At 39.2% G+C, this 17,919-nt stretch overlaps 1 protein-coding gene across 13 annotated transcripts in view; it reads right to left on the minus strand.

Moving 5' to 3' along the window:
• Positions 1 to 17,919, minus strand: part of VPS13B (vacuolar protein sorting 13 homolog B) — a 921,736-nt gene that overhangs the window by 399,200 nt on the left and 504,617 nt on the right. For 12 of the 13 annotated variants that reach the window (XM_038388370.2, XM_038388367.2, XM_038388371.2 and 9 more), the window contains exons 23-24: positions 14,876 to 15,110; positions 7,281 to 7,501 (exon numbers count right to left, since the gene is read on the minus strand). In XM_038388370.2, coding sequence (XP_038244298.1) covers positions 7,281 to 7,501; positions 14,876 to 15,110 — 456 coding nt within the window. Of the gene's footprint in view, positions 1 to 6,265; positions 6,613 to 7,280; positions 7,502 to 14,875; positions 15,111 to 17,919 lie in introns of those variants that run through there. The other variant, XM_038388374.2, reaches the window with a different exon arrangement.

The following is a 17,919-nucleotide window of genomic DNA, read 5'->3' on the forward strand; positions in this document are numbered from 1 at the left end:
TGAAAGCTAGAGGCATGTAGGTAGGAATAGCGGTCAGTAGGTTTCCGTATAGTATAGGGTGGTGTTCAGTATAGGGTGGTGTTTATGTGACCATCGCTTATTAGCACCGTAGTGTCCAGGAAGTGGATCTCTTGTGTGGACTGGTCCAGGCTGAGGTTGATGGTGGGATGGAAATTGTTGAAATCATAGTGGAATTCCTCAAGAGCTTCTTTTCCATGGGTCCAGATGATGAAGATGTCATCAATGTAGCGCAAGTAGAGTAGGGGCATTAGGGGACGAGAGCTGAGGAAGCGCTGTTCTAAGTCAGCCATAAAAATGTTGGCATACTGTGGGGCCATGCGGGTACCCATCGCAGTGCCGCTGATTTGAAGGTATACATTGTCACCAAATGTGAAATAGTTATGGGTGAGGACAAAGTCCAGCCACCAGATACAGCTGTATCATAGATTCTCTAGGGACAGAAATTCCATGCTTGAATAATAAGAGTATAGCATTAAGAATACACTACCAACCACCTGACCAGGATGGTGATGGTGATTTTGAAATGCTCAGGGAGATTAGAGAGGCTTTCAAAATAAAAAACCCAATAATAATGGGGGATTTCAACTATCCCCACATTGACTGAGTATGTCTCCTCAGGAAGGGATGCAGAGATAAAGTTTGTCAACACCATTAATGATTGCTTTTTGGATCAGTTAGTCCTGGAACCCACAAGAGGGGAGGCAATTCTTCTTTTAGTTCTAAGTAGAGCACAGGATCTGGTCCAAGAGGTGAATATAGCTGAACAGCTCAGTAACAGCAAAGATGGACTACAAGCCGTCAGGAACAATATCCCCGATACTGTCACGGCTAACCTGGTGGCAGAACTTTGTGACTTTGTCCTGACCCATAACTATTTCACATTTGGTGACAATGTATACCTTCAAATCAGCGGCACTGCGATGGGTACCCGCATGGCCCCACAGTATGCCAACATTTTTATGGCTGACTTAGAACAACGCTTCCTCAGCTCTCGTCCCCTAATGCCCCTACTCTACTTGCGCTACATTGATAACATCTTCATCATCTGGACCCATGGAAAAGAAGCTCTTGAGGAATTCCACCATGATTTCAACAATTTCCATCCCACCATCAACCTCAGCCTGGACCAGTCCACACAAGAGATCCACTTCCTGGACACTACGGTGCTAATAAGCGATGGTCACATAAACACCACCCTATATCGGAAACCTACTGACCGCTACTCCTACCTACATGCCTCTAGCTTTCATCCAGATCATACCACTCGATCCATTGTCTACAGCCAAGCGCTACGATATAACCGCATTTGCTCCAACCCCTCAGACAGAGACAAACACCTACAAGATCTCTATCATGCATTCCTACAACTACAATACCCACCTGCTGAAGTGAAGAAACAGATTGACAGAGCCAGAAGAGTACCCAGAAGTCACCTACTACAGGACAGGCCCAACAAAGAAAACAACAGAACGCCACTAGCCATCACCTTCAGCCCCCAACTAAAACCTCTCCAACGCATCATCAAGGATCTACAACCTATCCTGAAGGACGAGCCATCGCTCTCTCAGATCTTGGGAGACAGACCAGTCCTTGCTTACAGACAGCCCCCCAATCTGAAGCAAATACTCACCAGCAACCACACACCACACAACAGAACCACTAACCCAGGAACCTATCCTTGCAACAAAGCTCGTTGCCAACTCTGTCCACATATCTATTCAGGGGATACCATCATAGGGCCTAATCACATCAGCCACACTATCAGAGGCTCGTTCACCTGCGCATCTACCAATGTGATATATGCCATCATGTGCCAGCAATGCCCCTCTGCCATGTATCATAGAATCATAGAATATCAGGGTTGGAAGGGACCCCAGAAGGTCATCTAGTCCAACCCCCTGCTCAAAGCAGGACCAAGTCCCAGTTAAATCATCCTAGCCAGGGCTTTGTCAAGCCTGACCTTAAAAACCTCTAAGGAAGGAGATTCTACCACCTCCCTAGGTAACGCATTCCAGTGTTTCACCACCCTCTTAGTGAAAAAGTTTTTCCTAATATCCAATCTAAACCTCCCCCATTGCAACTTGAGACCATTACTCCTCGTTCTGTCATCTGCTACCATTGAGAACAGTCTAGAGCCATCCTCTTTGAAACCCCCTTTCAGGTAGTTGAAAGCAGCTATCAAATCCCCCCTCATTCTTTTCTTCTGCAGACTAAACAATCCCAGCTCCCTCAGCCTCTCCTCATAAGTCATGTGCTCTAGACCCCTAATCATTTTTGTTGCCCTTCGCTGTACTCTTTCCAATTTATCCACATCCTTCTTGTAGTGTGGGGCCCAAAACTGGACACAGTACTCCAGATGAGGCCTCACCAGTGTCGAATAGAGGGGAACGATCACGTCCCTCGATCTGCTCGCTATGCCCCTACTTATACATCCCAAAATGCCATTGGCCTTCTTGGCAACAAGGGCACACTGCTGACTCATATCCAGCTTCTCGTCCACTGTCACCCCTAGGTCCTTTTCCGCAGAACTGCTGCCGAGCCATTCGGTCCCTAGTCTGTAGCGGTGCATTGGATTCTTCCATCCTAAGTGCAGGACCCTGCACTTATCCTTATTGAACCTCATTAGATTTCTTTTGGCCCAATCTTCCAATTTGTCTAGGTCCTTCTGTATCCTATCCCCCCCTCCAGCGTATCTACCACTCCTCCCAGTTTAGTATCATCCGCAAATTTGCTGAGAGTGCAATCCACACCATCCTCCAGATCATTTATGAAGATATTGAACAAAACGGGCCCCAGGACCGACCCCTGGGGCACTCCACTTGACACCGGCTGCCAACTAGACATGGAGCCATTGATCACTACCCGTTGAGCCCGACAATCTAGCCAGCTTTCTACCCACCTTATAGTGCATTCATCCAGCCCATACTTCCTTAACTTGCTGACAAGAATGCTGTGGGAGACCGTGTCAAAAGCTTTGCTAAAGTCAAGAAACAGTACATCCACTGCTTTCCCTTCATCCACAGAACCAGTAATCTCATCATAAAAGGCGATTAGATTAGTCAGGCATGACCTTCCCTTGGTGAATCCATGCTGACTGTTCCTGATCACTTTCCTCTCCTCTAAGTGCTTCAGGATTGATTCTTTGAGGACCTGCTCCATGATTTTTCCAGGGACTGAGGTGAGGCTGACCGGCCTGTAGTTCCCAGGATCCTCCTTCTTCCCTTTTTTAAAGATGGGCACTACATTAGCCTTTTTCCAGTCATCTGGGACTTCCACCGTTCGCCACGAGTTTTCAAAGATAATGGCCAAGGGCTCTGCAATCACAGCCGCCAATTCCCTCAGCACTCTCGGATGCAATTCGTCCGGCCCCATGGACTTGTGCACGTCCAGCTTTTCTAAATAGTCCCTAACCACCTCTATCTCTACAGAGGGCTGGCCATCTCTTCCCCATTTTGTGATGCCCAGCACAGCAGTCTGGGAGCTGACCTTGTTAGTGAAAACAGAGGCAAAAAAAGCATTGAGTACATTAGCTTTTTCCACATCCTCTGTCACTAGCTTGCCTCCCTCATTCAGTAAGGGGCCCACACTTTCCTTGGCTTTCTTCTTGTTGCCAACATACCTGAAGAAACCCTTCTTGTTACTCTTGACATCTCTTGCTAGCTGCAGCTCCAGGTGCGATTTGGCCCTCCTGATATCTTTCCTACATGCCCGAGCAATATTTTTATACTCTTCCCTGGTCATATGTCCAACCTTCCACTTCTTGTAAGCTTCTTTTTTATGTTTAAGATCCGCTAAGATTTCACCATTAAGCCAAGCTGGTCGCCTGCCATATTTACTATTCTTTCGACTCATCGGGATGGTTTGTCCCTGTAACCTCAACAGGGATTCCTTGAAATACAGCCAGCTCTCCTGGACTCCCTTCCCTTTCATGTTAGTCCCCCAGGGGATCCTGGCCATCTGTTCCCTGAGGGAGTCAAAGTCTGCTTTCCTGAAGTCCAGGGTCCGTATCCTGCTGCTTACCTTTCTTCCCTGCGTCAGGATCCTGAACTCAACCAACTCATGGTCACTGCCTCCCAGATTCCCATCCACTTTTGCTTCCCCCACTAATTCTACCCGGTTTGTGAGCAGCAGGTCAAGAAAAGCGCTCCCCCTAGTTGGCTCCCCTAGCACTTGCACCAGGAAATTGTCCCCTACGCTTTCCAAAAACTTCCTGGATTGTCTATGCACCGCTGTATTGCTCTCCCAGCAGATATCAGGAAAATTAAAGTCACCCATGAGAATCAGGGCATGCGATCTAGTAGCTTCCGTGAGTTGCCGGAAGAAAGCCTCATCCACCTCATCCCCCTGGTCCGGTGGTCTATAGCAGACTCCCACCATGACATCACTCTTGTTGCACACACTTCTAAACTTAATCCAGAGACACTCAGGTTTTTCCACAGTTTCGTACCGGAGCTCTGAGCAGTCATACTGCTCCCTTACATGTACATTGGCCAAACTGGACAGTCTCTACGTAAAAGAATGAATGGACACAAATCAGACGTCAAGAATTATAACATTCAAAAACCAGTTGGAGAACACTTCAATCTCTCTGGTCACTCGATCACAGACCTAAGAGTGGCTATACTTCAACAAAAAAGCTTCAAAAACAGACTCCAACGAGAGACTGCTGAATTGGAATTAATTTGCAAACTGGATACAATTAACTTAGGCTTGAATAGAGACTGGGAATGGATGAGTCATTACACAAAGTAAAACTATTTCCCCATGGTATTTCTCCCTCCCACCCCACCCGCCACTGTTCCTCTGATATTCTTGTTAACTGCTGGAATTAGCCTACCTTGCTTGTCACCATGAAAGGTTTTCCTCCTTTTCCCCCCCCTGCTGCTGGTGATGGCTTATCTTAAGTGATCACTCTCCTTACAGTGTGCATGATAAACCCATTGTTTCATGTTCTCTGTGTGTGTGTATATAAATCTCTCCTCTGTTTTTTCCACCAAATGCATCCGATGAAGTGAGCTGTAGCTCACGAAAGCTTATGCTCTAATAAATTTGTTAGTCTCTAAGGTGCCACAAGTACTCCTTTTCTTTTTGCGAATACAGACTAATACGGCTGCTACTCTGAAACCCATAATATAAATAAATTTAACATCCTTGTCGGGGGGAGTGGAAATACAAAAGAAGCCTCCCACCGGAGCATTTAATTTCAGAAAGCCGAACTACAAAAACATTAGGAAGCTAGTTAAATGGAATCAAAAACAACAGTCACAAAAATGAAATGCCTGCAAGCTGCATGGAAACTTTTTAAAGCTCCATAATAGAGGCTCAAATTAAATGCATACCCCAAATTAAAAGAAATAGTAAGAGGACTGAAAAATGGTTAAACAACGGAGTAAAATTGGTGGAAAAAGGGGTAAACAGCAAGGTGGGAAAGTGTGCAGATGATACAAAATTACTCAAGATAGTTAATTCCAAAGCAGACTGCGAAGAGTTATAAAGGAATCACACAAAACTGGGTGACTGGGCAACAAAATGATACATGAAAATTCAGTGATGATAAATACAAAGTATTGCATATTGGAAAACATAATCCCAACTACATATACAAAATGATGGGATCTAAATTAGCAGTTACCACTCAAGAAAAATATCTTGGAGTCATTGTGGATAGCTCTCTGAAAACATCCTCTCAATGGGAAGCAGCAGTCCAAAACGCTAAGGGTATGTTAGGAACCTTTAAAAAGGGATAAATAATAAGACACTAAATATCATAATGCCACTATGTAAATCCATGGTACACCCGCACCTTGAATGTATGTCGAGTTCTAGTCTCAAAATTATATATTAGAAATGGAAAAGTTAGAGAGAAGGGTAGTAAAAACAATTAAATGTGTGGAACAGCTTCCATGTGAGGAGGGGTAAACAAGACTGGGACTGTTCAGCTTAGAAAACAGATGACTAAGTGGGGAAATGATAGAGGTCTATAAAATCATGACTGGGGTGGAGAAAGTGAATAAGGAAATGTGATTTACCCCCTTCACATAACACAAGAACAAGGGTCACCCAATGAAATTGATATGCAGCAGATTTAAAACATACAAAAGGAAGTACTTCTTCACACCATGCACAGTCAACTTGTGGAATTCATTGCCAGGGAATGTTTTGAAGGCCAAAAGTATAACTGGGTTCAAAAAGGAATTAGATAAGTTCATGGAGGATACTAGCTACTAGCCAAGATGGTCGGGGATACACCCCATGCTCTGGATAAGCCTAAACCTCTAACTTCTGGGAATGGACAACAAGGGATGGATCACTTGATAATTGCCCTGTTCTGTTCATTCCTTTTGAAGCATCTGGCGCTGGCAGAAGTCAGGACGCTGGGCTAGATGGACCACTGGTTTGAACCAGTATGGCCATTCTTATGACATACTTTTATTTTATTAAGCAGTAATAGTTGAAAAATCCTTCAAGAATCCTCTTCACTGGGCTACCCATTGTGTCTTGTATATGTCTTGTCTCATTGATAGCTAGCTCTTTGAAGAAGAAATTGTCTGAATGCAGTGTCTTGTACAGTACGAAGCACATTGACGGCACCTGAATTATAATCATCAATAACAAGAGGTGACAACTTCATCAGAACTATAGTTAAGATGATACAACTGATAACTAAAACATTATTAAAGACAGTTCAGTGCATTGAAAATTTGCATAGAAAATCTCTCCTATTTGGAGTAACTTCAGGCCCCCGTAGAGTAACTTGGATCTAACTCAATTAAAATGCAGTTTTCAGTAGTAATACCTACCTTTTAAAGAATACATTTATGGTGAAAATCTGCATTCTTTTAAACAATTCCCTTTCAGTTTTCCCCTTTAATAAAGGATATCAAAGCTTGTTTGAAAACGTTCCATGCTGAATGAGAGACTGTGTGAGAATTTGATCATTAGACCATTTCAACAAATTTATTCAAGACAGTTGAACAGTGCTTCAGCATTTAACAACAGTACATCTGCAACTAATTTCATTCCATCAGCCAAAAGATGCATTTATGCTCTAGCTATTACATTTTGAGAAGAGTTTAAATTACAAAACTTGAGAGAGCTTCAAAGCAAATCTAATCTAAGTACCCTGATCTTGATGGCCCAATTTAAAAAAAAAATTAAGATGTTTAATAAAAGAGAACCTCCTCAACAAAATGCAGAACAATTGTACTTAATTCAAGTTATTTTTAATTTCCTTTCATAAATCAATTAAATATACCAACCTGGGGGTTTGAGCATTTTATTTCAAGTGACTCAAGGTCGACATGGAGGCAAACAACAAATGAGTGTCTGGATTCTGGCCCTGAGGCAAGTACTTTTTGTGAAGTGACAGCTAGAGTAGAAGTACAGCCCATGGGTTCCACTAAATTGAGTGTCATTTGTTGTCCAAGAAGAGTATACACACTGAAATGATGGAGACTGATTGTCCAAGGGAAGGCATCACCTGGTGATTAAAGAGAAAAAATAGTTTATAAATGCATGCCTCTAAATGTTAAGTGATGATTTATCTCAACATTATTCAAATAGTAAGTAATAAATGAAATTCAGAATGGGTCTGATCCAAAACGCACTGAAATTAATGGAAGTCTTCAATGGGCACTTGGACCAGGTCCCAAATCCTAATAAAATACCCTTTAATATGGTGCCTGGAGATAAAAGAAGATAATCTGATTTGATTTTTCATTTCACACTGCAAATAAATCTGGCAGAACAATGTTAAAGGACAATACCTTGTTGATTTACTTGATTTTTCAGCACTGTGTTTTTAAAAATCCATCTGAATACGTTAAAACTAAGTGAGCATATGTCTGCTGTAAATGTCTTGTATTGCTTTGTATCAAAGAGGTTTCCTTAATTAAGAGACCAGTCACCTTATCGCTTTGAAAAATATTCAGCTCTGTGAGCAGGACCAGTGACTTCAGTTTATAGGTAGCAAAATTAGACTTTAGTCACACACACACACACACTCTCTCTCTCTCTCTCTCTCACTCACTCTACAGTCTATGAAGTTTTTCATACAACTACTACTGTGAGTAGGAGTCATGATGGAGGATTATCATTTTGCAAATTTAAGATTGTGAGTTGGAGGACTGAGATCCAGAAAGAGAGACCTTGGACCCTAAAGGACACTGACCAAATCCGAAAGAACACTCACAAGTGATGAGGAAAACTCAGGCAGAGGATGGTGTACCTGTGCTTCTTATTTTGCATTAGGGTGGCCACTCATGTATTCCCAGAATACTGAACATTCCGGTACTTTCAGGAATGGTATGCACCTGCTCTTGCCAGCATAACCCCTCCCCTGCCAGGGTGAACTTGGATGCACGATGTGTGCAATTTCCTGCCACATCCGGGTGCCATTTTGAAAAGTGCACCACGTGGTCCCACTGGCATCACGTTGCATGCGAGGTCATGCTGGTGGGGGCAGAGTAGTATGCTCTTCAAAATGGCATCCCCTATTCAATGCTGGACAAAACCAAAACCATCAGTTTTGTTTGAGTACCGGATGGGGGTGAAATCCTAGAAAAGCAGGACTGCTGGATTTAATACCAGACCAGTGGTCTATTTTGCATGGATTAAACTATAAACCAGAGGACCCAGGAGGGTGGAGTTCTGGGGATGGTGTGTGGAATTGGAGTTTGGCATTGGTCTTGGGGACTAGGAAAGCTGGACCATGGGATCCTAGATAGATAGTCCATGCCTAGAGTGAGCCTAGAGGCCGAACAAAGAGACAGTACCTGGAGCTCAGGAGAACATACATCCCGTGCTGGAATCTAAGCAAAGCAGTTTGGTGACTGTCCAACAAGTGAAAGCGTGACCAGCTCTGTGACATCCTTATATTTTTAATAGGGCTTATTCAGTTTGCAGGAAGCACATGCGGAGAAGTTCTCTTTCCTATAACAAATTAAGAGGGCTTGGCTGGTGATGAGACTTTATTTGTCACAACTTTGAGCAGGTGACTTTGTGGTAAGAAGAGACACAAGTTGGTCTCATGTCCCAAAGTGAGGCTTGGGAGAGTGGGCATAGGATATCAGGTAATAGCAATTAAATACATGGGACTGGGCCTTTCCAGTGCATGGAGTTATAAAGCTCCTTAACTGGCATGTGCAACTCACTAATTAATGGAGAGTTACATTGGGGATTTCCTGCTTCAGGATAGTCTGCAGTCCTGAGGTTCCTGTGGGGCAAACAATACAGCTAAGCGATACCAGAAATTAAGTGTTGAGTTAACTGATGGTTAACTACTTAAACTATACTTTACAAAAGAAGATGAAGTTAGAATAAAGCTGAAGCCAGAAATCTTCACCATGTTACTTTTGTAAGAGTTTGATTGGTGCTTCCAGAAGTGACACCAGCAATAACTCATTTATGGTCACTAGGATAGCCATAAAGCACTGCATGAGAACATACAAGAACTGAAAACTTGTTGAACTTGAACTTATTCTAAAGTTATTTACAAACTGAAGAAAGGTTCCAAATTATGTACAAAATAAAATTCAGCTAGACTTGCTTTAAAATATTTTGTAAAGGCTTCTGATTACATATCTAAAATTCTCCAAAAAATTTAATTCATCCAAGAAATACAAAATATTAATTGTTTAGGATGGAAAACTATTCAAAAACTTGAAGTAGATTCTAATGGCTTATTTATTAATTAAAATACATGATTTTTCTTTTCTCCGTGATCACCATAGTAATTCAATATTGGATATTTTTCAGTGACTAGTTAGAAATCACCCAAAAATAATATTTAATGTTCATTATTCCACCACGCATACCATATCTACTTTAAACTGTCCAAGTGTTAGAGAAATTTTTGTTCTGTAGTTGTTTATGCTGCTTTAATTTTGCTTTAATTTTTTTGTTTTACTTTGGTGGCCAATATTCATTGTTGGGTGAATGAATGAAGGTTCAGAAACAATTTAAAGTGTCTACACTTCAAAAGAAATGTAATTCAAAATACATTTGTTTCAAATCCCACTTACTAGTACGTATGAAGGGAAGCCAGGCACCACTGTTTACAATAATAGGAGCAGAAGAAATCTCTGAAGCCTTCCAACTGACCCTTCATATGAACCATAGCCCTTCAATGGGGCCAGTATTTCACCCTAGATCTTTTTTGAGCCAGAATCTGAGAGATGAACATTGCAGATCCTCAATATGGCAAGAATGTTGGTAAAAATTCCTTTTACTCACAAACTTGAGATCTGATAAATCCTTATTTTTTTCTTCTTTCAGATGACTTATAACTCAGTTACTAGAACTATTAGTGGACTTGAAAATTAATGCAAAAGATGGTAACAGTTATACTCAACTGGTTTAACAACTTCTTGTATTTATAAATGCCACTTTTAGGATAGAAAGTCTTCTTCCTTGCATTCATCTCATCAAATGGGGTCTTCTCTGAGTCCTCTCCCTTGAAATTGTTCTGTTCAATGCCATATGCTCTATTATACCACATGCTAATATGTCTTCCTTTAGGGCATCCCACCACTACTTCTTGGGTTGGCCTCTCTGTGTTTTTCCTTCAATCCTGATCTGTTGGATTCTCTTACCCATGTAGTTGTCAGGACTGCACTTTACATGAACAAATATCTGAGCCTATACTCCCTTACTCTTTTATGTATGAGTTTTATTTTGAGCACGTCTCTAATATACACATTCCTCATGTAATCGGTCTTGCTTACACCACTAATCAATCTCTACATTCTCATTTCTGTGGAAGAGATAATTCGCTCATGTTTTTTCTTTGTTGCCTAACACCCAGCGCCACCCATTAAAACTGGATGGACACTGCTTTATAGACTTTTCTTTTTATTCTTACTGGTACTTTCCGCTTACCTCTCTCCATCAGAGCCAGGCATTTATTATCCTACCTCTAATTTTTCCTCCATTTTGCCAGATTTTGGAACCCAGATATTGAAACTTTGTATTTTTGGTATTGTTTGCTCACCTAGTTTCAAAGATAATTCTTCAGTGTGCACATTACTGAAATTACATACCCCTCCATTTATCAAGAGCCTCTTCAAAGACCATCTTTTTCCTCACTGCATAGAATGATATTATCTGCAAATAGCATGCACCAAGATGCTTCGTTTTGTATGTTCCTCTTGAGGGTATCCAGGATGAGTATAAACAAGAAATGGCTTAGTGCCGATTCCTGATGCACTCCCACTTTTAATGATGGTATGTCTGTTTCACCACCCTAAGTTCTGACTGTTGACTTTGCACCTACATACATGGCTTGAACAAGCCACACAAAAAGTTCTGGTAACATTTTCTCTCTCATACTCGACCAGATGAATTCTCTTGGAACTCAGCCAAAGTCCTTTTTGAGATCCATGAATGCCATGTGAATATTTTTCCTTTTCTCTATGTATTTTTCCACTAGCTCCATAAGTGCAAAAATTGTCAACCTTTCTGGCATAAAGTCATACTGATTTGTGCCAATATTCACCTCATTTAGTCTTTTATCAATGATTCTCTCACACAGTTTCATCATATGATTAATCAGCTTAATACTTCTCTAATTTGTGCAGTTGCCATTGCTACTTATTCCCTTGCATATCAGCACCAAGATACTTTCCCTCCACTCATTTGGTATCCTTTCCTATCTCATGATTAAATTGAACAGAGATGTTGGCAAATGGATGCCTTCTATTCCAAGCTTTTTCAATGTCTCAATAGGGATCTATCTGGGCCTAAAGCCTTATTATTTTTCATCTCTTTTATGGCATTGGCCACTTCATCAGGTATGATAGGCTCCACTACACCAAAGATCATCATTTTTAAGTTGCATTGCTCTCTTGGATACCTTTTCCATCGATCCTTTATGCGATATCTGAGTCAACACCATCCCAGTTTCATTGTTGGTGAACCTTACTTCCTTTATATCTCTGGTAATTCTGACCAATGATTTTGCTTGCCTATGCATACATTTTCCCCTTCCTTTGTTCTAAGTCTTGTGTAAAGTTCCTTGAAGATTTCTGCTTTTGCAACTATTGCTGGACCTTTTCTTCACATCCTTGTATTCCTTCAGGTTTCATTTGCTCCTAACTCCTTTAAAACTTTATCTTTTATCATTTGTACTTCTTCACTCCACCACCATGTTTGTTTTTGAATAAAGGCTTTCCAGTGTTGAAAAAGCATTTATATTTATTATTATTCATATAAAGTTACAGTAGAGAGAGAGAATCCTTGAGAAACAACAATCCAGGAAAGCACTTTATAAAAACTTAGGCTTTTCCCTTGTGAAGGAATAAAAGATATTAAACATCAAACAAGTCATTGACAATTAGAGACTCTGAATAGTTGTTCCATGGAACACTATATTTAATTCCAGTCACTTCAAATATTAAATAGACATACTGTATTTTCTTGCAAGTTTAAACCATAGGGAACTAAGTGTTGTAAGGCCATATAGCCAGGCATTTCTGCTTTTATCCAGTTTTTCAGGTTTTGATGCAGTTTCAAATTGCGACTGTTCTGAGAACATAAAATTGCTGTGTTTGGAATGGTGAAGAGTTTGGCCACTGCTTGGTCCAACTTATCAACCATGTGCACAGATTATAATTAGTTTTATGTAAGAATTGTTTACTGCAGCTGGGATGACAAGACTTTATGATGGAAAACACAGAGGTAGAGATAGCAATATAAAGAGACTCATTAAGTTATGTTGTACAGTGCAAATACAGAAGATACATTTTGAAGGTTCTTTAATTTGAGCAATCAATGTCCCTCAGACAGACTGACCCAAAAGCAAATGAGATTGTGAGCATAGGAGGGCAAGGGGAGGTATAAGTCTCAGTCTGTGCCACAATGTGAGGGGTCATGGTAGTCAGTATAGTTGGATCTGGTACATCACAGGCTTAATGGTGAGTGGGTCCTTACGGGATGATGGGTGCTATCAAAAATGAGTCCTGCCCGAAGCCCTCAGTCAGTGCTGGCAAATGCCAATTCTTCAGCTTACTAGCTGGTACCAGAGTTGGTACTGTTGGATCCTTGCTTCTGTGTGCTTTATCCTCATAGTCGGAATGCTAACATGTGCCTAAGTCTTTAGGACCCGAGTGTGAGGACTCTCACAATTTGGAAGGATATGGAGAGGGATCTTTTCTCTTGGGAGGAGATCTGGAAGGGGATCTGTTCCTGTGTCTTTGAGAGTGTCCCTTACTCTCATGAGATCACTGAGACAACAGGACTTGGTAATATTATCCAAGTTACATTAATTCTGAATTATAGTGCCATGCTTAATATGCTCTTTTGAATGTGACTACTCCTACAGCTTACAGTTATCTCAGAGAAATCCTCTTGTCAGAGCTCTGGAAACAAAAAGATTTGAGTGTGGGAGTTGTTTCTGTTGTATGTTGACATTTGGAGGTCAATAAGCCTTCCTGACAAAGTTGCAATATTCCTAGATGACAGGATGATTGTGCTATTTTTTCTTTTAAAGAAGTAAGAAAAACATGTGAATAAGCAGATAGGAGTCAGAGTAACTACATAGTCTTGTAAGAAATTGGACATTTGCTTAGATCTTCTTTATGAAAGAATGAACAGTTCCAAAATAGCTTTCAGGAAGAGTAAGGTTACATGCATATGATTTCACAGAGAAGGTAACATGTTTTAAGAATGACATGTCATCACTGGAGTCCTGTTCAAATATAGATAGTCATTTAGAGTCTCCCTAATAAAAGTCTATAAAAATTACTTACCTCTGCATGGAGAAAACAAAGAAGGTGACTTAAAAGCTTTGAAAATATTTTTTATTAGTCTGTTTAAGGGGGGAGTTTTGGCATGGGAGAAGGCAACAGCTCCACTAGAGAATCAAAAATATCAAGATTGTGAGAACTTCTGTTTGGCATTATTCCCAGAGCACAAAGCCACACACAAATACATCCCTTACAGTAGGATTTATCCCAACCAAGGGGATTCATCTCTCTTTCTCGGACTGCTCCTTCCTTTCCGAGTCTGAGAAAATTTAAGTATGGTTTAATTTCATAAAAGGTTTAAAGGGCACTACCAACTTAAAAAAATCACATTTCTGTTTAAACATATTTACTTTTTGTTGTTAGTGTAACAAATGAGATTATTTTCCCTGAAATAAATTAGGGGAAAACATTTATTTCTCTATTCTTGTTTACTTTGTGCATTTGACAGTACTTACAGTACCATTACAGAGAGTTTCATTGTTTAAAAAATTCACTAAAATCTGTTTCCGCTGTTGTGCATGTGGAGGAGGAGGAGACTCAAGTTGTTACAGAACAAAAGAGGAGGAAAAAAATCAATAAAAAATATAGGAAAACGTAATTGTAAAACCACAAAAATTGGCAGACACTCGGGAGTAAATGTAGTGCTTGAAAATACTTCTTACTCTATTTTCCATAATCTGTGCTTTATAATTTTTTGGTAAATTTCATTAGTAAGCTTTGTGTGCAAAAAAGGAGAAAAATATTATGTATAAAATTCTCCTATGAAAACCTTTTAACAAGTTCTCCATTTTCTCTGCTCACTTTAATGCAAATGCTCAAAAAAACCAAAACCTCTCTAAAAAAATTAATAGTTTCAAGATTATAGTAATGAATTAAATGCACATCGAAACTTCCAGAAAGTTTAAATTTTTGCTATAGTTGTACAGCTCATGGATCATGGTTAAAGAAGGCAAATTTGTCTGTGGCACTTAGCTCACATATTTTGGATATGAAATCTTTTAGTAAGAATACTGATTTATATCAAAATGTTGGCAATATAATACAATGATCATACAACAGAATTATACATTGAAATAACAACAGGAAAACTTTCCAAATTTCTCATACTGTACCTTCTTCAAGAATTGATCTTAGCATAACAAAGGGGATTTCTTGCAGCGGTTCCATGTATTTGTGTCCAGCACTCATAATCTTTATCTGGGGCAAGCAAAGAACAAGTGTACCAGGCATATCAGCCTGTCCATGGTACCAACTTCGGACAGTTCCAGGAATGTCACCAGACACAATTGTACTTGGGGAAGGCAGGCTGTCATTTGGAACAAACACGCAACAGGATTGCACTTCAAGCTGGAAAAACAAAAACAAATCCCAGACAGGATTCTCAGAACTAGATCTCAACATTCTCCCAACATATTTATTCATTTATAATACAGAATCAAACACTGTATCACAGAATCACAGATATCACAGGTGATTAAAAACCTGTCTAAATTCTTAAACAGAATTAAAAGAAAGGACAACAGAAAATGGCAGATGCTTACACTTTCATAAATTACATATATAGAAATAAAACCTGAAAAGGTGCCATTTTGTTCTATAAATTTGATCAAAAGGGTGCAGTCACATAAACTGAACATATATCTGCCTTTCCACATCTGTTTTCAGGAAACATAATGGAGTTAGAAACTGTGTCGGCAGAAAAGGTGACAAAATCCTCCTCCTTTTTCAGTTCATTAGCTTTTGTTATCACTAGCTAAGGCTCTGGAGCCGACTAGCATTTTATATGCTGTTATTTTCTAAAAAAGATTTACTTCAGTGAGGATTCTTCCCTTTCTTTGTAGTTAACAGTGACTAAAGTGCATAAAAAGGTCAAGCTCAATCAGTCAATCTAACATAAATAAAAGCCTCAGCCAAATATCGACATGTTCATTAGTACTAAGATATATATCATAATGAAAAACATTAACAAAGTTTAGAAACTAACAAGTTTGTCTCCTTTTGTCACCTTTCAGATTAGAAAAAGTACACGTGATTTCATATGAAACTTCGGTTTCTACGAGTGCAGTTACTTCGACTGCTATGAAACAGTTTTGATAATTCTGCCATATCCTTAGAGACTTCTAGCAAGGCTAAGTAAGCCCAAACCAAGGACTGAACTCATCATGACTTCTTAATTCAGAGATAATGTATGCTCAAGACTGTTAGTCTTACTTGGCTCTTGCAAGTAATATTCTGCACCTGGATATCAAATAACCATAACAGCCTGCACACTTGAATGCTTTGTTAAGCAAATACAAACTATGATTCAATCAGTTTCTTCACAATATTTTGGATGCAAGATGTTATTTGAAGACATGATAAAGTACTTTTGTTTGCTGCTTTGTAACTCATGTAGCAGTGTCCAATAAATGCTTCAAGATACTTTAAATTTATATAATTAATGAAACTACATCTTACAAATGATAATGAAGACCTAGTATACAATAACCTTCCCTAGAGGCTAACATTCCCCCACAAGAGCAATAATGATGTGTAACGGGATTGGAATCCTTCAATACCATAAATAATTTGCCAGCCTGGTGAACAGAGATAAAGTGACAAGAATTCACTGTCAAAAAATATAAGTAGAATTTTGCAAAAATAAATACATTACATGAGGTGTGTTTCTGTTTCTAGTTTTAGCTTTATTTGAGCTGTAAAATGAAGTTAATTACATCTTTGATAAGTAATTTATTGATCCAAGGTTTAGAATGTACTTTATTTATACGGGACAAGAAGCAATTGTGTATTGTTACAAATGTAACACATTTTGATTTTCCAAGATTTTTATGGTGACATATAAGAGCATTTTCTGGTCTATTAGCAATAAATTGAAGTTCAGACCACTGTGGGGCAGTGATAAACAGATGACAAAGGCAATGCAGTTATAATCAGAGTAGCTTTTGTTTTATCAATGCACTTACTGAGTAAGCAATTTATAACAAATCACCCAATATATATATCCATGATGATTAACATCAAATGTTGCCAGAATATACAAGACATGTGGTAATAATAAAGCACAAATTCCACAAACTCAGAGATACAATGTTCTATCATTTTACCCACTACAAGAGTCTACAATAGATGTTTAACAAAGTTCACTTTAGAAGTACATAGAACCAGGAAACTCTAAGATTTTTATACTTTATCTGCAAAATTGCATTGAATACAAGTTGCTCAGTTCCTTTTCCTCTGTTTAATTTGATTTTGCCATATCAAGAACACTGAAGTGTAATCACAACTGTAGCACTCCTTATATTATTTAGAAGGAGCTATCACTCACTTCGACCTCGATTGTACCACCCTTTATGTTCAGTAGTACCTTGAGTTAATGTGATTTGGCTCATTGATTTCTGCTCCTGGACTAATGGGTGGTAGAATCTGGTACAAAAAGTGTAATAATATATTTCTATATAAATTCAAGCCAATTTAAGTGAAAAAGCACGCATAAATAAATAAATAAATGCATCATATAGGAGGTCTTAAATCAGAGGTATATATAATTTAAGGTTTTTAAAGGAGGACACAATGGATGAACTCTAAAAACACATTTTCCAGTAGAAATCAGGCAATTACTACCTGTTTGCACAGGAAATTATCAGTTCATATGGGGAAATACCCGTTAGAGCATTCAACAGTGGGTTCTTAAGGAACATGTTACATTTCTCATTGGGCCAAATTTTGTCCTCATGAAATTCCAGCAAGTTTCAATGGGATTTTCACATGTATCTGAAAGCAGAATCTGTGCATCTCCCCCGTCCAATCTCTCCCCAGAGATTTGGCTCACAGCAAGTTCCAGTAAAGGGAGGGAAGAATACATGATATGTTGGATTAAATGATAATAGTAATATGTTATCTTTAATGATGCATGATATGTTGGATTAAATAATAATAGTAATGTATGTTATAGATCATTTTATTGATATGGAAAGTGCTTTAAATTATATGTAATCAAAATATTTTAAAATTAAAATTACATCAATAGCATATATTAAAGATACCATATAAATCTTTTTTACCTTTTTAAATAACTATTAAATGGTATTTCTAAAATTGTGACTTTAACCTAAAATGTGACTGATTTATGTAACTGAATATAAATCTGTAGCAGTAA

Source organism: Dermochelys coriacea, chromosome 2, assembly GCF_009764565.3.
Source record: "Dermochelys coriacea isolate rDerCor1 chromosome 2, rDerCor1.pri.v4, whole genome shotgun sequence".
Classification (NCBI taxonomy): Eukaryota; Metazoa; Chordata; order Testudines; family Dermochelyidae; genus Dermochelys; species Dermochelys coriacea.